This window comes from Malus sylvestris, chromosome 15, assembly GCF_916048215.2.
Source record: "Malus sylvestris chromosome 15, drMalSylv7.2, whole genome shotgun sequence".
Taxonomy (NCBI): Eukaryota; Viridiplantae; Streptophyta; class Magnoliopsida; order Rosales; family Rosaceae; genus Malus; species Malus sylvestris.
In genome coordinates, this window is record NC_062274.1 from 4,780,654 (window position 1) to 4,807,949 (window position 27,296).

Consider the following 27,296-nt stretch of genomic DNA (forward strand, 5'->3'; position numbering starts at 1 on the left):
CGGCGAGAAAGTCATGGGGGCTTCAGCTCATGGGCTTCTAGGCCTAGATCGGTTAAATCAGAGTGCAAGTCGAGTCCTAATACAATAGGGACCCTCGACGAGATCAGTAAAACTAGAAGGCGAATCCGGCTCAGTTAAGGACTAGATTCGTAGTCCTAGCAGAGGTAGGACTGATTGAGGTAACGTTAATCCGGAGAAGGAAACCTAGTTCGAATAGGATTAGAACTCGGGCTCGGTGTTCTGCTTCTATAAATACAAGACATTCAGCAATGGAAAAAGCCCCACAAAAATCAATACAAAATTGCCCTGCGCAAACTCTCACAACTTGAGATCTTTTTCTTTTCCTTTTTCGCTGACACATCTTCCGTTGGCATCAACAGCACTGTGGAAGCAACCGGTGATATCTTAAGTCGGCATAGATAGCTCTGTCACCGTAGAGTCGGTCGGTCTCGCAGTATCTTCCGTTGGCATCAACAGCACTGCGGCGAGAACGGTCGACTGCCTATCCAAGTCTCGGTCGAGAAGGGTTTTCGAATCTTTGTTGGTCGAGGTCATCTCATTAGCCTTCTCGGCGAGGTGAGGTGTTACAGTTATTACATTCGGCACATTGTAAGCCGAATTCGGTTCGTGAACTTTGTAAGAAATAGCAGCCTTGTCTTCAGGCTCGAGAACCCAAGAGGCCGAGACGCGTTCCTTTCTCGGCCGCAATCGCAAGACGCAGAAGTCAGTAGCGCGACCCAACGCAGCATCATCAAATTTACTCCTCGGCCGAGCCTCGGCCGACGAGTTGGCACGCCCCGCAATCACCGAAGGACGTAGTTAGCTTAGAATATATTCGGCCTGCGCGCCACGTAGGCTTTGTAATTTCTAGGGTCAACAGAAATATGCAAAAAGTTGATTTTCCAGTCTTTTTATTTCTTTTACATATGATCGAATATCTTAGTAGGTACAGTATTACGTTTATGCTCATGTGTTTTGAATTTGAAATCCTCTCTCACTTAATAATAAAATTTTTAAAAATAATAATAAATCGTAGTATGTTTTGGTGTCTTGTCTCATTTTTATATTTAATTAGAAGTCTATAGCAAGCTCTATTTTATTACATATATTATAGTATTATATGTATGGCTTGTTTACGTACCCATAATGGAAATCAAAATGTAGAATTGAATTCCGATTACGGAGTACTCCAACGTTTACTAAATCCTAAGGAATTGAAAAGGTGGTGGGACCCATAAAAATTTTGGAATTCAATTCCTTCTTTTGGAGAAATTTGGGTATTTCAATTTCGCCTGATATGGGGAATCCTGAATACAAATTTTTTACCACTTATGTCCTCACTTTATTTTAAAAATCCCAACACTACCCTTTGCATTAACAGAAGATCCCCACATGCTGATGTCCAACGCTAATGTCCAGTGCCACTCCCTCCCCCAACACCACAACCACCCATGCCCAACGACGCAACCCAAACCCTATACTCCCACTCTCCGCCATATCTCTATGTTTCCCCAAGAAAATTTTGAAATCAAATGCTCTGGGTTAGAGGGAGAGAGAAAGAGTTACAGAGTTACAATGGAGTTTATTTGCCATCAGATGCCCACGACTTGAAATAGATAAACTTGAAATCATAATGGAATGGATTGAGATAGCGAGAGGTGGCGGTGAGGAGTGGGTTCTTTGGGAAGAAAAATATAAGATGAGTGTGGGGTTGAGTTATTTTTTATTTAAATAAATATATACTCACTTTTTTTTTATGAATTATTATACAAAATTTTAATTTATAGATTTTGAATAAGGGTATTTTTGTAATCATATTGAATTATATTTCGATTATAGTGAATTAGTACACTTATATGGAATAGGTACTTTTTTACTTCGATTTTAGAAAATTTAAATAAACAGCTTAAACAGGAATTCAATTTCAACTCCTCCCCAATCTAACTTCTCCTTAATTCAATTCATCTTCAATTCAATTATTCTCATTCTAATTATGGATTAGCAAACGAGCTAGTAGATCCTTTTAAGGGCATATTTACTTCTTCTAAATTGTTATATAAGATAATGACATTCGTCACCTTCTTGATAACATATCATATTTTCACATACAAAAAAGAAAAAGAAAAAGTGCATTTTATATTAAAATCCGTTATCTAATACTAAACGATTAGAAATTAAACGCTGCTTAAGGAGTGATTATGTATCATTTTAATTGGCGAGGTTCCTGATTGAGGTAGATAAACATGCGGTCGTGTCTAGATCAAATTCTTGATGCGCACTTGTTTTTCCATCCCAAATGTTGCGCTAAAAAACGATTAACCAGCTAACACTTGATTATCTTTGAATAATTAAACGCACTAGTGTAAGTCAATGCTTTCTCTCTCTCTCTCTCTCTCTCGGCATTTATCTTTAAAAGCTAAAAACTTTCTCTTTCCTTTCAAATGCTCTGTTTGAAATGAAAGACCACTCTCCGCCAAATCACTACGGCCAAACCACCGCCGTCCCCACCTCTCCTTCCACCCCACCGAAGATGGACGCCAGGATATGGAGCAAGCTGCCGGAGGAGCTCCTCGACCTTGTCCTTTCTTTCCTTCCTCTCAAAAACTTCCTGATTCTCAGATCGACCTGCAAGCGCTTCAAGTCGCTGTTATTCTCTCCCTCCTTCGTCTTCAAGCACTCCTCCGCCTTCCTCCTCCTCTCCCACCCTCAGTGCTTCCGCCACTTCCCTCTCTACGACTCCGACGCCGCCACCTGGCGCAAGCTACCTCTCTCTCTCTCCGCTCCGCTACCCTGCGCTGCAGGCGCAGCAGCACAAGCCTCCCTCCTCTGTGTCTCCAATGGGTTGCTCTGTTTCTCTCTCCCCAATTCGTTTCTCGTCTTCAATATTCTGACCAAGTCCTCGAGAGTGATCAAATTTCCAGATAGCCCTTTTGGATTCGAGCTTTTCTCTTTGATATCCACCCCTGCTGGGTATAATCTGTTCATGGCCTCTTCTAGGTCGTCGTCCAAAAGCACTTTTGTCTACCATTCAAAGGCGCGATCGTGGCAAAAGTTCGACTTTATCGAGACGATTTTAAGCGACAATTGTCACCAGAAGGGAGTTTACTTCAAAGGGTGTTTGTATTTCGTGACGCCGGAACCGTTTTCGATTGTCTGCTTCGAATTCGAGAGCGGGAAGTGGGAAAGACCGATTCCGGAGCTTCCGACAGAGCTCGTGTTTGCTCGGCTTGTCAGCGGAGGAGGAGAGAAGAAGCTGTATCTGATTGGTGGGGTCGGCAGGAATGGGATTGCCAGGAGCTTGCAAGTGTGGGAATTGGAATTTGGCGGTGGGATGAAGTGGGTGGAGGTGGAAAGCTTGCCGGACAGGATGTGCAAGAAACTGATGTCGGTTTGCTTCCATAACTACGAGCATCTGTACTGCTTTTGGCATCAGGGTTTGATCTGCGTCTGCTGCTACAATTGGCCGGAGATTTTGTACTTCAAGATCTCGAGGAGGACGTGGCATTGGATCCCCAAATGCCCGTCTCTGCCGGATAAATCCAGCTGCGGATTCCGGTGGTTTTCATTTGTACCGAACTTCCATTCATCCGCCTGAGTAGAAAGACTTCCACGAAGCAACACGCAAAGATGATTAAGTTTAGTTGTTTTTTTTATTTCTCAATTTCTGCTTCTGCTCTAATAAGTACTTAGGTTCTTTGCTTGATTCGATTCTGCTTCTGTATGTATTCATAAAGGGAAATCTGTTTAGAGATTGGATTTTTTATATTTTATGTTTGTGGGATTTCAGAATATTGTTTTGTTTTCACTGATCTTTTGTAATGATTGACAACACATCCCTTCCTTTTATTCAGTAGTACAAGTGACGCGAATTTATAAAAATATTATTATAAGTAGTATCGAAAAATTTGTGAAAATATCAAATATTCATTTTATAAAATGTCATACGATAATTTATCAATATTTTTATGTTATGTTAAAAATATTGACAAAATATATTAATTTTAACTGTAATTTAAGAATTATTTCAACGTGAGATATAATTTAGATTTAACCCCAAATGTCACCCTCCTTTCTCCATTTGATACGGTCCATATTTCCACACTTGGAAGAAATTTCAATGAATACGACTTGGCTAATCCTTGTTTATTTGCTACTAGTCATTTAAATAATTTTATATTATACTAAACACCACACTAAAATGATACTAACGTATGAAGATATTTATTGAATACGAGAGGAAGAAAATTATATTCTTTTTTAGCCGAAAATTAAAAAATACGCAGTTGAAAATTGTAGCGAAAGAAAGCAAAGGGTGATTGGGGTTCATTAAATAGATTCTCTGTTGCTTTCCAAACTAATTGTCAATAGGACGGAAAATTGCAAATGAATTTTAAAAGCAGACTTTTCAAAAACAGTCTTGAAGAAAAGTTTAACGACTGATTAGAGACTTTTAAAACAAATTGTCATTAAATAGATTTGTAATGTACTCAAGATATGAGTAATCATTACGTTGACATATCACCGTTTACACTCAAGTTTTTTCTCGAGAAGCAATTGTGAAATTTCATTGGCAAAATTCTTAGAACTGTTTAGGGCTTGAGGGAGAGCGCCAACCCGAAGTTCGGATGCCTCTCTAATGCCTTGGTGTCGAAGGCTGCAGAGAGTGTAAGTGAAGATTTGGGTGAGAGCTGGTGCTGCAAAAGAGCCCCAAGATTGCCGTGGTTGTTGAGCCTCGCCTTCACAACCGTCTCAGGGTCAACCACGTATGAACCTCCGACTGTTAGCGTGTTCTCGTTCGTGGAGAACTTTCTGTTCACCTCTCCAACTACAGCTCCCCCATTCAGCCTGCTCAGTTGATGCACGTATGACGCCCGTAGTGAATCTCCTTTGTCAGCCCTACAAAATGAAAAGAAACATGTTTGCCATTTTCTTTGCCAATACAATTACTCTCCTCAAACAATCAAAGCAGAACGAAAGTTCATGTATACTAAAATATTGCATCAGTCTAACAGTCTAACAACTATGTCTATTTTTTTATTAGTGACCTATAACTGATGAACTTACAGAATCACAGAAGCTGTTGAATCGTGCTGTGTAAAGCTGACACCGGCATTGTACTTAGAAAACACTCTGGAACCTGTCCAGAAACTAGCTTCTGCTCCAAAGGCAATGGCCGGGGTACCAATGGTTGCCGAAAAGTCCACAGCAGGGGACTCGTTCAGACCAACAGCGGTTGTGAAGGATGCATGTTCGTGAAGATACTGGACTTCCAACTGCAATATATTGAACGAATGATTATCAGTTTCTGTAATAATTGTAAATTAATGTCCCATTTGATGCTAACAAAAGCCGATACCTTGCCAGATTTGTAATCAGGGAGTTTGATTGAAGCGATGGTTTTGGTAGAAGGCAAGATGTCAGTGACAGTGAGCATTGTTGAGACCTGCTCAAAAAAGAGACCAGCTGTCAGAAACAATTATCGGACTTCAAACTTGAGAAGGAAAAACGAAAGTTAGCAAACCACATTTGATTGTGTATCAGCTTTGACATCGAGCGCGACATTCTTGTATTTGTATTGTGCTGCTATATCCCCAGAAGACAGACCTCCGTTATTAGCCAAACCCGAGTTAAGGGCCTGAAATCAGAGATAAATTCATCATATCTAACTTCTGCAAGCCTTTAAGAAGCAACCGTTACAATCACAACATGGAACTAGTAAAGTCGATATATTCTCATTCTCAACGAAGAAAATAAGGAAATTCAAGGGGAGTTTCCCTGTTTAATTCGTAAGCAAGACCAAGCACTAAGCAGATATACAAATAGCAAACTTTTAAATTGGCACTTCAGCACAAATCTAAAGAGAATGCGAGTTATCCACTTCAATGTAATCCTATTCACCGAACCAGTCCAACATATCAACAAGCTTGCACGATTTGAATTGAAGCTTATGGTTACAACTTACAAGAACCAGCCCACAATATTGTACAAGAAACGTTTCAAGAAGTCATTTTTATTCTCTTTGAAGAAAATAGATTCGGAAAAGGCAAAGGGATCCAAATAAGCCCCAATTTTTCTCCCTCAAATGACCTAAGAAAACCAAAATATGCACCGTGAAGATTCAATTGCTTCCAATCCAATGCAGCAATTGAAGAAACACTTTTTGCCCATTACAAAAAACAAATAAATAAATGAAAAGAAAATCCCGCCAGCAAATAACTGATGATTCAAATCGTAAACCAACACAATACATATCATTCAAAAAATTGACAACATAAAACTTGCAACAAATTAAAAATTGTTGAAAAAATATTATTTGGGCTTACAAGTCCAGTTTCAGTGTAGGTGGTAATGTTGATCTTCTGGTCAGTGTTATAGTCCCTGTTAAGCAAGTCTGCAAATTCAAGCAATCAATACATCAAAAACCCATATCAGAAGATTCAAAATTTCAAAATTTAAGAATTGCCCAATAAAGATTCAGACGGAGAGAGAGAGACCTGTGGCTTTCTTGCCAATGGCGGAGAAGAGGGCAGGGCCTCTGGTCGACATATCTGCGGATGGAGAGGAGAGAGAAACTTTTGGGAGGTTTTTCTAGAGAGAGGGAGCGCGGAAGAGACAAGGGCTGCCTGGGGTTTATGTAAAACCCTTGGCTGCGGTTTTGGGGTCAGGCAAACATGTTTCGTGTGCGTGAGGAAAACGAAAGGAAAAAAAAAGGAAAAAAGCAGTCGGAAAAAATTGCTCTCGTTGAGAGTCGAACTCAAGACCTCCCGCTTACTAAACGGGTGCTCTAACCAACTGAGCTACGAGAGCAGTTGTCAAACTCCTGCATACCCGATATATCTTCAAAACATTTGAAGAGGAAAAAATATGTAAAAGGTTGTGCTCGCTGACAATCCAAAACCCAACCACACGATCTGCTTCCATTGAAGTTTAAACACAAAATTACGAGGAATTCAACTTGACTGCCAAGTCTTCAATTAGATGAGGTAAATTTTTTGCATAAGAGCTTCTAATTTTTCCTTTCTAGACACTAAAACCTAACAAATAATCTTTGATATGGCTTAGCAACTATATGTATGGAACGTGTAGCACTAGTTACCGGTTGATTCCGATAGTGGATCCACATATGGACAAGTGTAATCAAATATCCCCACTTCTTATATCGCATTTAGAGTTTATTTTTATGTTCTTGAACATGATTGTCACAAGAGTAAGATGCTTAACAAAATGTCTCAAATAAGTCGAAACAGATTAAAAAGCTATGAACAACAACTCAAACTAGCGTACAGAGTTTCATTAACCATTGGATTGTCAATCCCTCCGGGGCCTGATGTGTAACCATAGTCCCATACTTTATGCCCCAGAGTCTTATCAAAGTATTCAGCTTTAGGTTCTGACTGGCCTAATTGGTTTGGAACCCCATAATAATGGTAAGAAAAAAATGCCCCCAAAACTTTCACACCAGGAAACAAGCTCTCAAACTCCTGCCTCCATAGCTAGCTAGGTTCTATCAAGATCTCCATAGTTTTCCATCTGATTCTTTGTTTGCTTGTGCGAGAAGCAACCCATTGAAGGGCAGCCCAGCCATGCATCTTCATCATAAGCACTGGGAAGTGGCTTCTCTTGGGCAAGTCTGCGCTCAACGGGGATAGCTACAACTTTGGCTTCTGAGACCAAGCGGTCGAGAGATAACAGTAAGAAACGAGAAGTCATTAGAAATCAAAATTACTGAACGTTTGTTGCATTATTATTGTTTCATTTTAGTCCGATTGTATACATAATTTATTAGGATGTGTTTGGTACGCAAAATATAATTCGTTGAAAAATAATGACCGAAGATTTTTCATGGGGAAAGGGAAATACATTTTACCATTGAATGGGGGTAAGGCTAGCCGACATTCACCTTTCCCAGACCCTGCGTAAAACATGAGCCTTGTGCACTGGGTACGACCCATGTTTGGTGATGCTGACAGTGATCAGGGTCTTTCGATTTTTTAATTTTTTGTTTCCCCCACCGGCTATGGGCTGGCCTGACTCCTCACCTCTACAGATGCAAATACTGGATCAAACCATGTGCAGCCCATCAAATAAACAAATTAAATTCTCGTATTCATGTCCTACGTGGCACACAACCAGCATGCAAACGTAGGAAGACGCAAAACCTACCTTACTGTACAGGGGGAAATATTACGTATCGTTAAGTACTTGTTTGGTACTCAGGTGCTTTTATAAAAAGTAGGTATAAAAAAAAACTAAACTGAAAAAGGTATTTAGTAAACACTTAAAAACAACTGATTTTCACAATTTTTGGTGAAAAAAATGCTAAAAACGAGAAGCAGTAAAAATGATTTTATTCTCACAGCACAGTAGTAACATTTTTTTTTTCAAAGCACAACAATATCAAACTAACCCTAAAGTTTGGACTTTGGAGTCCCCATCAGTGAAAAAAGAGAGCTTTTGAGACTTTTGAGTTAATATTTTTTTTTTATCACAAGTGTGAAAATAGAAAAGTTAGAACTGTGATGCAATATATTGAAGATGAGCGTATTAATCACAAAGACAATTTGCCATTTGCTTTGTTTAGTCCTGAAACACAAAGAGATTAAATAAAAAAACGCGGTACGTTAGAAAATGTATCATTGAGTAATTGCTTGGTCAACAACTGTTTATGCATCACAGTAATGATCGAACACAATAAACATGCTGATTACATTTTACTATATCACGCACTTTGGTACCATTATCTAAAAGCAATTGGCTTATTAAGAGAAATGCAAAGGGTACGATTTTAAAAGTTTTACTTTTCTGTTATTTTATTTTTTTAACACAATATATTATATTTGTAAGAGAATTAATGTAAATTGAAAAGTGTAAAAAATTTCATAAAATTATAATTTAAAAAAAAACCTTTTATCATTTCTCACCTAGCAAAGATTTACAATTGTTCATCGAGCGAATTACACAATATCTCAGTAAAATATTAAAAATTAAAACCTCGTAACACATTAAACTCACTCTCAAACTAGAAGGTGTTAAATGTTTCATGCTCTGAAGGATAATGCTAGAAAAACTAAATTCGTATATTAAATTTTAGAAACTAAAGGACATGAAAGTTGATAATTAATTTATTACTTAAATATTAATAAACATACTAATTCCTATTAATAACATATCATTTAATTTCTAAATTTATTTTCTAAATTTAATTTTTTTAACATTACTCTTTCTATTTTATTTCATGAAGAACAAGCTTCGAAAACTTTTATCGAGTAGCGAACCTTCCACGCACGCGGTAAAGGAGACCCTTCGTGCGTGCTCTCCTCGCCTCCAAGCCGGACTCACATTTCTCAATCAAGGCGCACGTGTCAGCGAAAACCCCAAGGCCTTCGTCCACGTGGTAGCATTCCCAGCCTTCTTTTATATCCCCTATATCTCCTCCTTCCTTTTCTGAAACCAGAGGCCCCAGCCACCAAATCCGAATCGGACCCCGAACGTTCGCCGATTCGATTAGTTTTTCGGTGACGGGTTTATTCGTTGAGGGCTGAGAAATTTCGGAATTTCAGATATGGAGATGGAAAATCCAGCGAATTTCAGTTACATGGGGAGGAACTTCAGTGATCTGAGCAACGGGGATAACTCCTCTGCTTTCAGCGAGTGTAACAGCGATAGATCCGAAGAGTTCCCGACGACTTCGTCCCAGAGCCGGCGGCTTCTGATTGCCTGCGCTTCCGACAACTCCGACGATATGATTCAACAGCTCGTCGCCGTGCTCGAGGCCGGTTCGACTGAGGCGCAGAAGCAGGCGGCGATGGAAATCAGGCTCCTCGCCAAGAACAAGTCCGAAAATCGGCTCAAAATCGCCCGAAACGGCGCGATTAAGCCATTGATTTCGCTCCTATCGTCGTCTGATCTCCAGCTCCAGGAGTACGGCGTCACCGCGATTCTCAACCTCTCGCTGTGCGACGAGAATAAGGAGCTCATCGCTTCGTCGGGAGCAATCAAGCCGCTGGTTCGGTCGCTCAAGACGGGGACCGCCACAGCGAAAGAGAACGCCGCCTGCGCTCTGCTCCGCCTCTCGCAAATCGAAGAGAACAAAGCCGCAATCGGACGGTCGGGAGCGATTCCGCTTCTGGTGAACCTTCTGGAGTGTGGAGGCTTTCGTGGGAAGAAGGACGCGTCGACGGCTTTGTACTCGCTGTGCTCGGTCAAAGAGAACAAGATTAGAGCCGTCGAGTCGGGAATCATGAAGCCGCTGGTGGAATTGATGGCGGACTTCGGGTCGAACATGGTGGACAAGTCGGCGTACGTGCTGAGCGTCCTCGTGTCGGTGCCGGAGGCCCGCGCAGCGTTGGTGGAGGAAGGTGGGATTCCGGTGCTGGTGGAGATTGTAGAGGTGGGGTCGCAGCGGCAGAAGGAGATATCGGTGGCGATATTGCTGAAGCTTTGCGAGAACAGTGGGGTCCACCGTAACATGGTCGTCCGCGAAGGAGCGATTCCTCCCCTCGTCGCTTTGTCTCAGTCCGGCACCAATCGCGCCAAGCAAAAGGTGAGTATTTTCCGGCACGTAAAAATAATCAACATTTGCTTTCTCTGTTTTTTTTTTCGGGTCCAATCGGTCCACTGGTCGACGACCCCGCGAGCCATCGCTGACGTGGGGTGGGCTTTTGAAAATATTCCCCAATTTAATGGGGCGTGGCCCACGTCAGTCGGGTGGCATATTCTTTTTCCGATTTATACTTATTCGGGGAAAAATTAATTCAAAATCCCAGTTCCCCCCCCAGTTTTGGTGCTAACGTACCCAATAAGACCATGGGTAGGATCGTCATTTAGGTCGTAGATTAGTCTCTCAGTCTCTCTCAGCCACTTAAATTATTTTGTCGTTTTTTATATAATTTTTTAAATAATTTGGTGCGTGATGGGGGAGTGGTTTTGTATTTTGATTGTCGTTTTGTGTGTCTTTATGGGGACAGGCGGAGACATTGACAGAGCTTCTACGGCAACCGAGGTCCGGCAACGTCGCTGCACCAGCGTCAGACGTGTCATTATAACACCCCTCCACGTCACTACCTAGCTACGCTCCCAGATATAGCAATGGCCATGTAATCAAACACTGAAAGAGTTAAAAAAAACCAGAAAAAAAAAAAAGGAAGAAAAATCTAAAACTTGTAAATATCTGTGTTAGGAGAGGATTGTATAACCTGTGAGAAAGGTGTTGAATTGAGCTGAGTTTGGTTGGCCTCTTTGGAGCTTATATTTCTTTATATAAAAAAAAATTAAAAGAAATGTGTCTTAAAGACTATCACTAGTGGCTAGTGTGTTTATCAATAGATCATTTTGTGTGTTATTTTATTGGTTAATTACGAAAATGTGGGAGTTGAGGGGGAGATGAATAATTGGAAAGAAAAGTATGTTCTACTTCCCACTAAAAACGACCGCTCTCTCACAGACTTGCAGTGATATTTTTCTTTCACTTGTCAAATTTTTTTTTTTCAAATCCGCCAATTGTGAATTGGTAATTTGATACTAAATTACTATACAAAATGCCATTATGCGACTTAATTCAAACACTATGCAGTGTAGTTTAACGTACCCATGTTTTTTATTAAAACTAGTCTCTTGCGACACGCATACGCGTGTGGCAATTGATATTTTTATATTTTTTTTATTTAAATAATTAATTTAGATATTTTAAAAAAGATGAATTAAAGACGTGAAACCACCCACTAACGTGGGAGGTTTTGTTTTTGGTTTTTTTCCCTATAATTTTAAATATTAAATTCATTCAAAATAAAAATATGGTTAAATACTTTAGCTTCTTTTAGTTCAATTGTAATTTATGAAATTCTTAAAGAGCAATTTATGATATTTTGAATGTTTCACCATTTTAGGGTGTTCACCTTATATATACTAGCATATGAGCACACTCAAAGTGTGTGAGAAATTTTTTTATTTTTGTTTTTGAAATGGAAGGAGAAAGGAAGAGAGTGATAGATAGATAATGTGGGAGCGAGAAGTTTTCTTTTTTTTTAATTAGAGATGTATTAGGATTCCAAGTAGGGCATGCTTTGAAAAAAAAATAACAAAATTTGGTTGTGTGAAATTACATTTCTACCTTATATTTCTTATTCATATTTTGTTTTAATTAGAGAATTAAACTGATAATTTTATATAATTTTAGTTAACAATGAATATTTTATTAATTAGTACAGACATAGATATAGAAGAAAAGGGGAATGATTAATCAAGTGGAAAGGAAAAAAGCTGTACGAAGTCTGGAAGGGTCGGTGGTGGGAGTGGGATATATTGCTTTTAACAAATCACGAGCTTTGCGTTCATGAGAAGGACGATGAGGAAAATGAAAGGGATGTCCCGCATGGGGTTAGGACGATTGGGCAGTTTTGGCTTCATATAACGGGTCATTTACCACACTGCTCAAATTTTTGGGTTTTGTTACTTCCTTCCAAGTTAGTCCTTCAACTTTTGCATGCTTGTATAAGGACGTCGTTACTTACGTTGAAATGTTGAAACATACTAATACATTATATGCGACAAAGATTCTGACCACTAAAAAAAAATCACTCATTAAAATTTAGCAACGAACTTGACACCGCAACTTCAATCGATTGAATGTCATTCATGGTTTGCAGACTCATTTTAAAGACGTGATTCACACTAACTTCATTCTAATGATCTCAAAAACTGAAATGGCTAGTAAAGGTTGCAATACATTATTTTAAAGGTTACGTCTTCAACGAGCCTGTCACGTGGCCATTTTGTCAGAATTTTTAATAGAAGCCACCATTCGTCTTTAGTAATAACACTTGCAAGAGTTTATGGCCAACTTGAGATGGAAAACAAAATTTGAGAACCAAAGCGGGAACCAAAGAGTTGAGGGGCAAGTTTGCAAGAAACCACATATAATCGAGCTTTTATTATATATCTTAAAGTCGAGGGATGCAAAGTGTAATTAGACCTATAATTAACCTTTCGTTTTCCAAGGTTATTAATCTGCCATCTAATTGCTTTCCACGTGTTCAAATTTCTGTTGTTAGTAGCAGTTGGTCGTTTGGTCCCATCATCAAGGGTCTCGGTTGTGGGTCCCACCCAATTAATGTGCTCTTGATTTTGTATTTCCTAATTTCTACTTTATGGCTTGACAAACGGACTGAAATTTGAGAGAAAATTGAGGCGAGCTTCTTGGGTTAGGATTTGTGAGATTGATAATTTGATGTACAGCATGCGGTCCGCATCACATGCAAGAGTATTCTTTCCGGATTTTTTTTGTGAGGATTCTCGAATGCTTGCATTTTATTTATTTATTGTATATTATATGGTTAGTTTTTATTACGTACTATTTCTGTTTAATTTTAAATAAAAAATTTAATATTATGTATAAACACACAATGAACAGGTAAAATATGAGGCCTATGAATCCTCACAAAGAGGATGTGGATAAAATCTAAATCTACATCACATGCATGTCGCAATCCACATCAGATGTTTATATATTATTATTCAACAATTATTAGATGCTTTTGTCAAAGAACGATAACGATATTTCATTCATTTGAAAAGAAAAAAAAAGTTAAATACACAAAAAAACCTCCTAAACTTTTATTTATAGTTAAATTTCTCTGGTTTAAATTTCTCACATTTCATACATTTCGCAATAGAAATTAATTAATTTTAAAAAAAAATGTATCTATCTATCTCTCTCACTTTTCCTCGATCTAACTACCCATCCCACCCACTCCAGACCTCAAACCACCAGCCACCTCCAATCCCAGATCAAATTCATTCCCACCCTTTTCCAGCACTCCAAATTTAGACCCAATTGAGCCCCAGTACCACTCCCGCCAAAACCAACCCAACCCACAACCTCCAATGGCAGGTCCCAGATTTCGGATCCAAGCTACGATCCCCTTCCTTCGGTTAGAAATTTGAGTAGTTTGAGTAGAAATTTCTTTATCCCACATTGGCAATTCCCAAAAGATTTTATCACTTTATAAGGCTTTGTCCTTTAGAGAAAGTGATTTGAGTAATAGGCATGTAGACTAAAATTGGGCTCATCCTTGGGGTTGGGCTCTTGAGCTTTAATAATTAAATTATTTTTCGGATTTACTTAATTATTTTTAATTAAATTCAAATTTAATTAATTATTTATGAAAAGACTCATCATTTCAGATGAAGTCTAAGAGTTCTTTCTGAACACAAAGCAAAGCACCCCTCTGAAGAGATGTCTCTCAACAGTTACACCCCATTCTCATACATGTTGCAAACAGGCATCCATCTGCTATATATACATCCATCTGCATGGCATTTAGTATACAGAAAATAATCAACTTCATCTTCTACATTCCTAAACCTTCTTACTGAGAGAACCACACTAAATTCGCCAGAAGTTAAATTTTCCGGTGCTGGAATTTTAACTTGATCGTTGAATCCTGGTGAAGCAAACGTCCGTAGAACTACAAGCACAAAGTATGGACGAAATTTCTGTTTCAATGACATTGCGGTACGCAAGCCTCGATCTTCAAGTTGTCTGTTTTATAATTCGTATTCTAGTTTATATTCTGTTAATTCCTATTGCATTTATTATTTATTAGCATATATAAATTATCACAGATTGTTGACATATATCCAACACCTTCCTCCCTGCAAACCCACCTTCTTGCAGCCTACCTACCAACTCACCAACAGCTCCACGTTGCGCTTTCTCTCCCATCCCCCTTTATTGTTTTCGAATCATTTAGGGCTTGTTTGGTATCTTACCAAAAAACTTTAGTTGTTTATATAAATAATTTTCAAATAACATCACTTAAAAACAGTATTATTTTAAGTCTTAAAATTTCAAAAATCTGTTTGGTTGAATTTTTAAAAATAATTTTTTTTTAGTTTGAATTCAAACTTCCTTGGACAAAAATTGAAGGAGTGAAAGAATTGGAAAAGAGAAAGGAGAGAGGAAATAGTTGGCGAGGAGAGAGAATGACAGGGAGAGGACGAGGAGGATAAGGAGAGCAAAAAATTACGGTGAGAAGGTGAGGAATGAGAAGAAAGTGAGTGTAATGAAAGAGAAAAGACAAAGGCTGAGGATAGAGAAAAGACAAGGTGTAACGTGGGCACTGGCGGATCCATGTAAGGACCCGGGACCCTTCGGAAGCCCGAAGAAACACTTATGATCGACTTTCGGGACCCTCCAACAATTTGGGCAGGTGCAATGAAGAGGCTTGTTGCCTCCATGGATGTGCAGGCAGCAGTGCTTATAATAAATAAGAGGTTTTTAATTTTTGTTTTAAAAGACCTAGCCAAAACGACAACGTTTTTTAACCTGGTTATTATAAAAAGTTTAAAAAACTAAAATATCTCTGTTTTCTCTACAAAGCTCGAGAACCCCGATCTTTTCCAATATCCCCAAATTATATTTAAGAACTCACAGCCCTAATCGTCGCAACCTTCCAACTTTAAACCCAAGTTACCCTATTCCCCACCACCATTTGCCGTTCCATCACTTTTAGCTGCCTAATTTAATTTCTTCCAAATTCATATAACTTTTTTTAATCCTAGACTCTAGTCCCAACTCCCAATTAATAAGATATATGTTACATTAGCAAATTTTATCTTTGTAGAGTCACTAATTGCGTTATGTTGTTGAGGAGAATTTGTTGGTTTTATTACCTTTAAGATTAATCTTGATTTATTCAATGAACCAAGTTCAGTAGAAATAGTGATTTGGAACCAAATTAGTCTAATATTTTTGTTTTTTTTGAGCTTTTATGTTGGGACCTCCGATCTTGAAAATCTGGATCCGCCAGTGGACGTGGGGAGAGAAGAAAGAGAGGGTTATGAAGGAGCAAAAAAAATGTTGAGAAGATAGTAGGAAAACTCTAAAAACTCTTTTTTAGTGTTTTTAAGTTATTTTTTTAATCTAATTTTTAAAAAGAGTTCTATCAAACAAGAATTCAAAGTCTAAAACTTAAAAAGTGTTTTTGAGTTAAAAAAAATTGAACTTAAGTAGGATACCAAACAAGCCCTTATCTTCTTTGTTTTACCAGCAAATGCTTATTCAAAAAGGGAAAACAATGTTTTAATAAGAAATGTTTGTCCTCCAAACTAACCGAATCATGAATAAAATATAGGATATTTAACGGAAGAAGGGAATTTACCCATAAATACAAGTTCATGGGGGTAATTGGCTGAAATTAAAATTCAGAGAGTAAATTGTCTGTATGTTACAAGTTTAGGAAAGATTACAGCAAACAGGGTTTACACAAATTTACAACAACTACCATATGTTATTGGTCGTTCATATAAAAAAAGAGGGAAAGCTTTAAGCTTAGATAGTTAACATAGTTTGGTTTGAGAATCCTTCTATCGCAGTTAAGGATCTCTCCCCATCAAGGAGCCGCTTTTTGTATGAAAAAAATTAGTGTTATATCTGAATAATTATTTGAGGATGGGAACATGAAGTACGAACTACCGGCTAATTAAAAGTTAAAACTATTAATTATATCCAACATATTAGAACACATCAGTCTACTCTTGAGAGTTGAGACATGATGAAAATCATTTGGACAATTTAACTTCAACTTCTTCTAAAAAAATAACTGAAAAAAAAAAACAATAATAAAATAATGTTAAACATACCAAAATTTTGTATTTGTGTACTAAATGATGTGTCACCAATCAAATTCAAGTTAGAATTTAATTTTTAATTATAATAAAAATTTATATAGTATAGGATGTGTCACACTCTTCATCCCAAACAAATATAGTACATATAACATCACGCTTAATAATAAGAGTAGTGAATTTCTCACTTCCTTTTCTTCTCATGTACTTTTCTATTTGTTTATATCCACTGATTCTCTTGTGGATGAGTTAAATTTAAGGATTATAAAGAATGATCGCAAGGGGATAAAGGGAAAGTGGGGAAGCCATTTCACAATACAAAATCCTCCTCTCACATGTAAGAGTTGACATCAACTCTCTGTGTATTATATATGTTTCTTTCTCTATCCCTTTGGTTATTTTCCTAAAGACTTGATCGATTTTATTTGGTCATCTCACTCAAGTCAGATCAATCTGATTTGGCTTGTAGATACGATCATACGAAAGATACTTAGAGAGAGACATGATGTAAATCATTTGGACAATTTAAATTCAACTTCTTTTAAAAAATTAACTGAAAAAAAACAATAATAAAATAATGTTAGACATACCAAAATTTTGTACCAACTTTATGCACTAAATGATAGGTCACCAGTCTAATTCAAGTTAGAATTTAATTTTTAATTATAATAAAAGTTTATATAGTATAGGATGTGTTACACCTTCCATCCCGAACAAATTTAATGCATATAGCAGCACACTTAATAATAGGAGTAGTGAATTTCTCACTTCTTTTTCTTCTCATATACTTTTCTATTTGTTTATATCCACTGATTCTCTTGTGGATTGAGTTAAATTTGAGGATTATAAAGAATGATCGCAAGGGGACAAAAGGAAAGTGGAAAAGCCATTTCACAATACAAAATCCTCCTCTCAAATGTAGGAGTTGACATCAACTCTCTGTGTATATATATGTTTCTTTCTCTACCCCTTTGGTTACTTTCCTTAAGACTTGATCGATTTGATTTGGTCATTTCACTCGAGTCAGATCAATCTGATTTGACTTGTAGAAAGATACTTAGAGAGAGACATTATGTAAATCATTTGGAAAATTTAAATTCAACTTCTTCTAGAAAAATAATTTTAAAAAAAAACCTAAGGTTAGACACACACAAATTTTGCACCTCACCAATCAAATTTAAGTTAAAATTTGATTATTAGTTGTAATAAAAATTTATATGGTATAGTTGAATATCAGAGTGCGCAACGAACAAGACTAACAAGAATAATAGAAATATTATTAAACAAACGAGAATGCCGGAACGGCTACAAAAAACCTAAGAAACTACATTGTGAATAACTTATTTTTCTATAGAGTTACAAAGTACTATATATATAGAAAACTAACATAACCCTAATAGGCAAGGAAACGAAACCCTAATACTAACGGGTTAAGCCCAAAATACCAAACATTAAAATAAATCTAAATAATAATATTTTCCAACACCCTCCGTCAAACTCATGACGGTACACGACATGGGTTTGCCAAAGTAGATGTGGATGCAAGACTCCAAATTCCAGTGCCGATGCCGATGCCGATGCAGCTACCGATGCCGATGCCAATACCAATGCTAATATCAATACCAATGCCAATGCGAATACCAATACCAATACCAACTTCTAAACAAACAATAAAAAAAAAATCCAACCAAACAAACCATATTTCTTTCTACCCATGTGGGCCTTCAAACAAAAAACCAACGTATTTTGTCTTTATTTTTTTTCTACCTTTTTTTTTCTCTTTTTTTTCCTATTCTTTTTTCCTTCAAACATCACGTCTTCTTTTTTTTTTATTCCTTTTTCTCTGCCCTTCTTCAATTCATGCAAAAACAGCACACTTGCAGATACGAAACAGATGCAGGTTTACATGACTTCAAGGGAAAACGTGAAACAGCACGAGCGGTGATGCAGATCAGGTGCGGATGCAATTTCGAACGGTAGCAGAGGACAATGTCATGACGAAGCAAACTGATTTTTTTATTTTTTTTTTAAAACTAATATCAAACAAACAACATGGATACCTATCCAGAACATATTAAATCCCGAAAGATCAAACCTGCTCTGATACCAAGTTGAATATCAGAGTGCGCAACGAACAGACTAACAAGAATAATAGAAATATTATTAAACAAACGAGAATGCTGGAACGGCTACAAAAAACCTAAGAGACTACATTGTGAATAACTTGTTTTTCTATAGAGTTACAAAGTACCATATATATAGAAAACTAACCTAACCCTAATAGGCAAGGAAACGAAACCCTAATACTAACGGGCTTAGCCCAAAATACCAAACATTAAAATAAATCTAAATAATAATATTTTCCAACACCCCCCGTCAAACTCATGGCGGTACACGACATGGGTTTGCCAAAGTAGATGTGGATGCAAGACTCCAAATTCCAGTGCCAATACCGATGCCGATGCCGATGCCAATACCGATGCTGATGCCGATGCCAATACCAATGCTAAAACCAATACTAATACCAATGCCAATGCGAATATCAATACCAATACCAACTTCCAAACAAACAATAAAAAAAAATCCAACCAAACAGACCATATTTCTTTCTACTCGGGTGGGCCTTCAAACAAAAAAACAACGTTTTTTGTCTTTATTCTTTTCTACCTTTTTTTTTTCTTTTTCTTTTCCTATTCTTTTTTCCTTCAAACATCACGTCTTCTTTCTGTTTTTTTTCTTTTTTCTTATTCCTTTTTCTCTACCCTTCTTCAATTCATGCAAAAACAGCACACGTGCAGATACGAAACAGATGCAGGTTTACATGACTTCAAGGGAAAATGTGAAACAGCACGAGCGGTGATGCAGATCAGGTACGGATGCAATTTCGAACGGTAGCAGAGGACGATGACATGACGAAGCAAACTGATTCTTTTTTTTTTTTTCAAAACTAATATCAAACAAACAACATGGATACCTATCAAGAACAGATTAAATCCCGAAAGATCAAACCTGCTATGATACCAAGTTGAATATCAGAGTGTGCAACGAACAAGACAAACAAGAATAATAGAAATATTATTAAACAAACGAGAATGCTGGAACGGCTACAAAAAACCTAAGAGACTACATTGTGAATAACTTATTTTTCTATAGAGTTACAAAGTACCATATATATAGAAAACTAACATAACCCTAATAGGCAAGGAAACGAAACCCTAATACTAACGGGCTAAGCCCAAAATACCAAACATTAAAATAAATCTAAATAATAATATTTTCCAACAACCCCCGTCAAACTCATGGCGGTACACGACATGGGTTTGCCAAAGTAGATGTGGATGCAAGACTCCAAATTCCAGTGTCAATGCCGATGCCGATGCCAATACCAATGCTAATACCAATACTAATATCAATGCCAATGCGAATACCAATACTAATACCAACTTCCAAACAAACAATAAAAAAAAAATCCAACCAAACAGGCCATATTTCTTTCTACCCGTGTGGGCCTTCAAACAAAAAACCAACGTTTTTTGTCTTTATTCTTTTCTACCTTTTTTTTTCTTTTTTTTTTCCTATTCTTTTTTCCTTCAAACATCACGTCTTCTTTCTGTTTTTTTTTCTTTTTTTTCTTATTCCTTTTTCTCTGCCCTTCTTCAATTCATGCAAAAAACAGCACACGTGCAGATACGAAACAGATGCAGGTTTACATGACTTCAAGGGAAAACGTGAAACAGCACGAGCGGTGATGCATATCAGGTGCGGATGCAATTTCGAACGGTAGCAGAGGACGATGACATGACGAAGCAAACTGATTCTTTTTTTTTTTCAAAACTAATATCAAACAAACAACATGGATTCCTATCAAGAACAGATTAAATCCCGAAAGATCAAACCTGCTATGATACCAAGTTGAATATCAGAGTGCGCAACGAACAAGAATAATAGAAATATTATTAAACAAACGAGAATGCCGGAACGGCTACAAAAAACCTAAGAGACTACATTGTGAATAACTTATTTTTCTATAGAGTTACAAAATACCATATATATAGAAAACTAACATAACCCTAATAGGCACGGAGATGAAACCCTAATACTAACGGGCTAACCCCAAAATACCAAACATTAAAATAAATCTAAATAATAATTTTTTCCAACGGGTATAAAATGCATCACACCTTAAATCCTAAATAAATTTGGTGCATAAATTTTGTTTATATAGCACCACGCTCAATAATAAGGGTAGTGAATTTCTCACTTCCTTTTCTTCTTATGTACTTTTCTATTTGTTTATATCCACTGATCCCTTGTGGATGAGTTAAATTTGAGGATTACAAAGAATGATCGCAAGGGGACAAAGGGAAAGTGAGGAAACCATTTCACTATACAAAAACCTCCTCTCAAATGTAGGGGTTGACATCAACTCTCTCTGTAATATGTTTCTTTCTCTATCCCTTAGATCATTTTCCTTAAGACTTGATCAATCTAATTTGGTCATTTCACACGAGTCAGATCAATTTGATTTGGATACGATCATACGGAAGATATTTAGAGAGAAAGTATAATGAGTGAACAAAAAATAACCAACACGAAATAAGGAGATTAAACAATCGAGAGAGAGGATATCGTTGGAGAAGTAGCGACGTTGTTGCTGGGAATGCATGCATGCATGCAAGTTGTTGAGCTTCAATTACCAAAGACTATTGTTGGGTCTAAAAGAGAAACAACGAACAATATGGCAGACTATCCAAAACTACTAAAAGATTGTGCAAGAGTAAATTATCTCCATGCTTCAATAAAAACACTTGTGTTGAAGAACATTACTTAATACCTATGGAATTAGACAACACTTGTTAAAACAACATCGATATTAGTTAATAATCAGTCGCTAAACAAGCTCTGAAATCTTAACCACTTGAAGACATAACGTTTAGGGTTTTGCGTGTGAGGCTATTCATTTGTCGTCGGCAACCTTCTTAAATTCGGCCAAATCAAAACTTATGTCCTAAACTTTCTTGATGTGTCCAAATTTTATTCAACCCACTTGATTATGCACCAATTTTGAACCAGGTTCAAAACATGAGCTCAAATGGTAGCCTACTTGTCCCATTCCATCACCATTTGTTTCCACATTCGATTCGATTCCTTGTGACAAAGAAGCTTCCACATCACTATTCCCTTTACTGAGTCGTCCGTCTCTTTTGCGGCCTAATTAATCATAATTATTCAATTTCGTTTTCATACCCGAAAAGATTTAATTGCACCACTAATCAACATTTTTTAGAAGATAGGGTGGGCTCATGGGTGGTTCGGAAAGAGTATGATTCTTTCTCCTCTTTTTTTTCTTCATTTTCTCTCTTCTCCTGTTTGAACGGTCACGATTAAATCACGTTAACATTTTATATTAATTTTTTAGAAATAGGAAGATAAAATAGAGAGTGAGAGGAGGAGATTAAAGATAATGAAAAGAAGATAGGAAAGAATCCTAATCCGGTTCAGAAACTGACCAGGTCTTGCTCGAGTCATCGGGCGGCTGTGACGATACAGACCCTCTACTTTGCTATTCCTACCCACCCAATCTTTAAAAATTGGGGTCAAATGGCACTTTCGTCCTTTTCCTCTACACTTCACTTTCGTCCTTTTCCTCTACAACGAACCGACACCCGATTTTCGGCCCCCAATTTTGAACATGCAAAAAAGTCCAACTCGTAAGATCATAATTAACTTGTGTTTTATTGATTTCGGATTAGTTGTTGTGGATTAGTAGATGTTAATCATGAGTTAGGTTAATTAGTTGACTTTAGTTACTCCTCTAAGCTTCTTGCCAACTTTGGACACACAAGTTGCACCCTTCACTTGTCAAATGCGTTCATCAATTTCGATTTATAGGGGCAAAAAATATATATAAATAGAATAAAAGTTTGGCTGAAGCTGTGTAAAGATAATGTCAGAGAGACCAAATTTTGTAAATCAAATAATGTGGATGTTGATAATTAGATTAGTGTTGATTAACGTGCTTATTTTTTATTAGTGACACATCATTTAATTTCCAAAGTTGGTTTAAAATTTTGATCGTTCATCGTACATCGTGTGGTAATAAATCATTTGAAATTTAAAATTTAAAATTAAATATAAATAGTACCTAATGAAAATTGACCACACGATGTACGATGAACGGCCACGATCACGAGATCCCAGGAAAAGGATCCGGCAATGATCATTTTCTTAAAAATTTAATCTCTCTAGTATTATATTTTCACGGCTTTAGCCAAACTTTTATTTTATTTATATACGTTTTTCCCCTACAAATCGACATTGATTAGTGTTGATTAACGTGCTTAGTTTTTATTAGTGACACATCATTTAATTTCCAAAGTTGGTTTAAATTTTTTATCGTTCATCGTACATCATGCGGTAAGAAATCATTTGAAATTTAAAATTTAAAATTAAATATAAATAGTACCTAATAAAAATTGACCGTACGATGTACGATGAACGGCCATGAGCACGAGATCTCCAGGAAAAGGATCTGGCAATGATCATTTTCTTAAAAATTTAATCTCTCCGACATTATCCTTTCACGGCTTTAGCCAAACTTTTATTCTATTTATATACTTTTTTTTGCTCCTACAAATCGAAATTGATGAACGCATTTGACAAGTGAAGGGTGCAACTTGTGTGTCCAAAGTTGACGATAAGGCTAGAAAAGTAACTGAAATCAACTGATTAACCTAGCTCATATTAACATCTACTAATACACAACAATTTAACTAACTCATGATTACCCGCCGTGAAATATTTTTCAATTTTGGGAATGCGACGATTCCATGTCTATGCTAAGAAGACCATATCAAACTGAGACTTTCTATGGAACTTTTGTCAGGTCACAATTTAACTTCAATTTTTTACTAACATTATGAAATATTGTGTGAAAAACATGAGGTGACAGAAAATTCCGGAACTCTTTCACTTCTGAAAATCTCCTTAGCATTTCGCCTTTTTTATAAATAAATGTAAAATGACAAGATCCCATGTAAAATGACAAGATCCCTTGTAAACGATAAGCCCAACAGGGGGAAATAACAATTAGCAGGCCTTCACAACAAGAAAATACTGGACAGGCCTAATTTGTCAGGTAAGCTAGAGCCTCCATGACTGGGCTCTGAAGCCTCTGACAAGTGAAATTACACGTAGAAGCCCAAAACGGAAAACTAATGTTAAATGACACAACCCCTTTTAACTTAAAGAATATTTTTTGAACAAACGATATTGGGAGGAGGTGGGCTCATAATGTGGTTCAAATTTGTTTTTCTCACTTACAAGTGAAGATGAATGCTACTAGACCGTAGTACTAAGTGGCTTTAACCTAAGAATATTAACCGAGTATAAAAATGATACTGCATTTATCTTTTCTTATACAATCCATATTGGGGAGAATAAATGAATTTAAGATATCGAGTGAATTTAACTAGTTGAGGTACAAGTCATGTGCAACAATATTCTGTTCCTTATTCTCGTCATTAACTTCATTGGAACGAATTTTGTGCATGGATTACAAAGAATAAATAAGTTAATTTTGGTACCGATCATCTTCTCTTTAGCCTCATTCAGTCTTGTACGGACTTGCTTCACAAATACTAGAGTTGCCGACCAATTAATTCGTGTTTACGAGGAAAAATTATGGTAGCGGATAAACTTGCTGATTCACATTTCATATGTTTTTAGATCGTCCTTTTGTTGTGTCGAGCACCTTGTCTAACGAAGCCTTAAGTATGTCTACAACAATGTATGTTTTAGGTCTATTTTTGTTTCCCTTGGATTCAGCCTCCATCTTAAAAAAACACGAAGAAACTCTGTGCACATCAGACAAAACTATCTTGAGGTACAAATAGAGGGCATGGTCGAGATTTTGTAAAAATTACCAATTGGACAAATATAATTTTTTTCCCTTCATCTCCATGGTAACTTTATCGTTATTAACTTATTATGTATGATTTAGATTAATCTTATTACTTATTGTACAACATTAGCTTGGTTTTTTTATATTATAAAAATGAGATTGGAGAGAAAAAAAAAAAGTTTCAACTACTCAAGAGTATAAACACTTCAGCTACAAGTCCGTCACAAACCGTTACGCATTGATGTAGGTATTTCATATTTCATTGTTACTTGTGATTGGTGTTGACAGCGTTAAACAATCATATTCCTGAAAACAAAACACAATCATATATTTGGAACAAAGTGAATATATTCTTGTGAAGTTAAAAAGAAAAGTGGATATAAGCAGTCAAGTACAATTGCAGAATTAAAGCAAGATTCCAAACCAAACAAGAAAAATCGTAAAGCACAAGAAAAATGGAAGACAAAAATAAAAGGATTTATTTGGGCCAATGCCATTTGACAAAAGAAGGTTACGTCATCACGTGACATTCACGTGGAGATTCTTATCCTTCCTGCGTACATCACATAAATCCAAAACTATTTTCGCTCGGAAAGGACTAACGTCCGTAGCTTATTAGACCACGTGTCGCCGTCTCCATCTTTATTGCTATTTTCGTCCTCTCTGGACCCCGCCTCCTCCCCTCCTGGCCCTCCGTTGGGACCCATCTACGGCGCAAGGGCGTGGCGGAGCTTCCTAGCCAGCAGACCCGGCGCGCTCAGATGCGGCAAGTGCCCCTCCGTCTCCAGCATCACCACCGTGTTCCGCCCGCCCAGGTGGTCCCTCAGGTAGTTCGCCACCGACCCCGGTACGGACACGTCCCTCGAGGTCTGGATTATGCAGCACGGCACCCGCACCAGCCCTAAAACCCCCCTCAAATCGCTGTTGAACACGGCCCGAGACACGAAAAGCGAGATGTCCGGTCGCATGTTGAACAGGGTCCGGCTGAATTCTCGGACCGCCGTCGGAACGTCGGCGCCGACGGCTAGCGGCGCGAAGCCGCTGACCCACGCCGCGTAGTTCGACTCCATTGCAGAAAACACTTTCTCAATTTCCTCTTGCTCGAATCCTCCATGGTAATCTCCATCGTTCAAGAACCTAAAACGAAAATTAAACAATTGGGTTTTTGCATTCGGATAAAAATTGAATCGGGTAACTAGCAATTTCTTGAGAGAATGTGTGGATTTTAACTAACCTTGGGGAAGCGCCGATGAGGACGAGCTTGGAGAAGAGTTCGGGGCGGCGGATGGAGGCGAGGATGCCGATCATGGCGGAGACGGAGTGGCCAACATAGGCGCAGCGGTTGACGCCGAGGGCGTCGAGAATGTTGAGGAGGTCGTCGACGTAGGCGTCGAGGGTGGTGTAACGGCGGAAGTCGAAGTAGTCCGGGTTGACGCTGCCGGCGCAGACGAGGTCGTGGAGAATGACGCGGTAATAAGGCGTGAAGAACTGGAGAATGCGCTGCCAGGCGGACTGGTCCGTGCCGAAGCCGTGGGCGAAGACGACGTACCTGTCGCCTGAGCCGACGACGCGGACGTTGAGAGCGTCGAGGATTGAGTTGACCATGGTTGACTGTTAATTTAGTTTTTTTTTTAAATTTTGGGGGGAGGATTAAAAGTGAAGAATTAGGTGGAGAGTGGTGAGTGGATTGGCGAGTAGTGTTGTCGTATTTATATCGGGAAGGGAGTACCAAAATCTTTGTATGGAGGGAAGAAGATTGGCAGCATTTTGTTGGCTTGGACGAGGGTTGTGATGCAAATTGCGACAGGTTTGTTTTTGCGTGTGATGCACCTCTGCGTTTTATATGGAGGACTGACTGGTGAGTATATATGGTTTTAGGACAAAAGATTTTAATTTTATCAGGTGTGACAAGGCTTGGAGTGTGATGGTTCTCTCATTCATATGGTAGTTGGCATTAAAGATGGGGCCCCATGTTGTTTTAGCTAAGCTCCTTCTTTTTCCTTTTTAATTATAAAATTAAAGCAACCGTCCTTTAATTTTATAGTTCAATTCGAGTTTTGGCTTCTAAACTAAAAATCTTTGGATATTGGTTTCTGAACTTGTTATAATGCAAAACAATAATTCTTTCGGCTAAATTTGTAAGAACTTATGTCCAAAATAAAAGGTTTTTTGAAGGGATAAAAAATAGATGAAAGTTCTAACGGAGTTAGCGAAAATGATCATCGTTCCACATTATAACAAGCTCAAGAACCAAGACTACCGAATTTTTATTTCAAAGACTAACGCTCCAATTTGACTAATGTTAAGGGATCATCGCTACAATTATATATTTTTTCTTCAATGAGTTTTCTCTAGTAAAACAAAAGAAATTCTCAAGTTAGGACGAACATATCAAGTGGTTTGTGGTTGTACCGTTGAAGTCTTCAAGACACGAAACACCTCACTCTTTCAACTTTACAGTCACACTCTTTAATAGGTTTAATTGGATGATCATATAGTTTGTTCATTCCGACTTAAGAATTTCCTATATCACAAGAGAAATAGGAAAGAACAAGCATGAAATGAAAAAAACATTAAATTTAGGAAATGTGGATGGCAAATTTGAAATTACATTGCCATGAGTGGGAAATGATATTGCCATGCCCAAGAATATCTTATGTGTTACCAAGTGAGAATATCTTATGTGTGTATTTCACTCGTCAAAAGATGTGATTATACAATAAAGTGAAATCTAAATGTGCACACCAAGTTGTATTAATGATGATGA

At 37.6% G+C, this 27,296-nt stretch overlaps 4 protein-coding genes and 1 non-coding gene across 5 annotated transcripts; 2 read left to right on the plus strand and 3 right to left on the minus strand.

Moving 5' to 3' along the window:
* The first annotated feature begins 2,370 nt into the window (after positions 1 to 2,370).
* On the plus strand, positions 2,371 to 3,846 carry LOC126601230 (F-box/kelch-repeat protein At5g43190-like). Its single transcript, XM_050267908.1, has one exon. It carries the CDS (start codon positions 2,456 to 2,458, stop codon positions 3,593 to 3,595), a length of 1,140 nt encoding a protein of 379 aa, XP_050123865.1. The 5' UTR covers positions 2,371 to 2,455; the 3' UTR covers positions 3,596 to 3,846.
* Positions 3,847 to 4,440: 594 nt separating this feature from the next.
* On the minus strand, positions 4,441 to 6,671 carry LOC126601852 (mitochondrial outer membrane protein porin 2-like). Its single transcript, XM_050268619.1, has 6 exons — positions 6,495 to 6,671; positions 6,324 to 6,391; positions 5,525 to 5,635; positions 5,357 to 5,443; positions 5,065 to 5,273; positions 4,441 to 4,896 (listed from the first exon to the last, which is right to left on the minus strand). Exons 1-6 carry the CDS (start codon positions 6,544 to 6,546, stop codon positions 4,590 to 4,592), a joined length of 834 nt encoding a protein of 277 aa, XP_050124576.1. The 5' UTR covers positions 6,547 to 6,671; the 3' UTR covers positions 4,441 to 4,589.
* A 62-nt stretch (positions 6,672 to 6,733) lies between these two features.
* On the minus strand, positions 6,734 to 6,807 carry TRNAT-AGU (transfer RNA threonine (anticodon AGU)). Its single transcript has one exon. It is a non-coding gene; the product is annotated as a tRNA-Thr (tRNA).
* A 2,621-nt stretch (positions 6,808 to 9,428) lies between these two features.
* LOC126605573 (U-box domain-containing protein 4-like) lies at positions 9,429 to 11,280 on the plus strand. The gene is made up of 2 exons (XM_050272979.1): positions 9,429 to 10,543; positions 10,968 to 11,280. Exons 1-2 carry the CDS (start codon positions 9,563 to 9,565, stop codon positions 11,043 to 11,045), a joined length of 1,059 nt encoding a protein of 352 aa, XP_050128936.1. The 5' UTR covers positions 9,429 to 9,562; the 3' UTR covers positions 11,046 to 11,280.
* Positions 11,281 to 24,985: 13,705 nt separating this feature from the next.
* LOC126605892 (strigolactone esterase RMS3-like) lies at positions 24,986 to 26,358 on the minus strand. Its single transcript, XM_050273341.1, has 2 exons — positions 25,764 to 26,358; positions 24,986 to 25,666 (listed from the first exon to the last, which is right to left on the minus strand). Exons 1-2 carry the CDS (start codon positions 26,132 to 26,134, stop codon positions 25,237 to 25,239), a joined length of 801 nt encoding a protein of 266 aa, XP_050129298.1. The 5' UTR covers positions 26,135 to 26,358; the 3' UTR covers positions 24,986 to 25,236.
* Between the last annotated feature and the right edge of the window lie 938 nt (positions 26,359 to 27,296).

What these genes read in the sequence shown, in the direction of transcription:
- LOC126601230 (XM_050267908.1), top strand. Translation starts at nt 2,456, where the DNA reads ATGAAAGACCACTCTCCGCCAAATCACTACGGCCAAACCACCGCCGTC.
- LOC126601852 (XM_050268619.1), bottom strand. Translation starts at nt 6,546, where the DNA reads ATGTCGACCAGAGGCCCTGCCCTCTTCTCCGCCATTGGCAAGAAAGCC. An exon ending in CATTGGCAAGAAAGCCACAG is followed by an intron (nt 6,392 to 6,494) that starts GTCTCTCTCTCT and finishes TTGAATTTGCAG; the next exon opens with ACTTGCTTAACAGGGACTAT. An exon ending in CCTACACTGAAACTGGACTT is followed by an intron (nt 5,636 to 6,323) that starts GTAAGCCCAAAT and finishes CTCTGATTTCAG; the next exon opens with GCCCTTAACTCGGGTTTGGC.
- LOC126605573 (XM_050272979.1), top strand. Translation starts at nt 9,563, where the DNA reads ATGGAGATGGAAAATCCAGCGAATTTCAGTTACATGGGGAGGAACTTC. An exon ending in CCAATCGCGCCAAGCAAAAG is followed by an intron (nt 10,544 to 10,967) that starts GTGAGTATTTTC and finishes TTATGGGGACAG; the next exon opens with GCGGAGACATTGACAGAGCT.
- LOC126605892 (XM_050273341.1), bottom strand. Translation starts at nt 26,134, where the DNA reads ATGGTCAACTCAATCCTCGACGCTCTCAACGTCCGCGTCGTCGGCTCA. An exon ending in CTCATCGGCGCTTCCCCAAG is followed by an intron (nt 25,667 to 25,763) that starts GTTAGTTAAAAT and finishes TTTTCGTTTTAG; the next exon opens with GTTCTTGAACGATGGAGATT.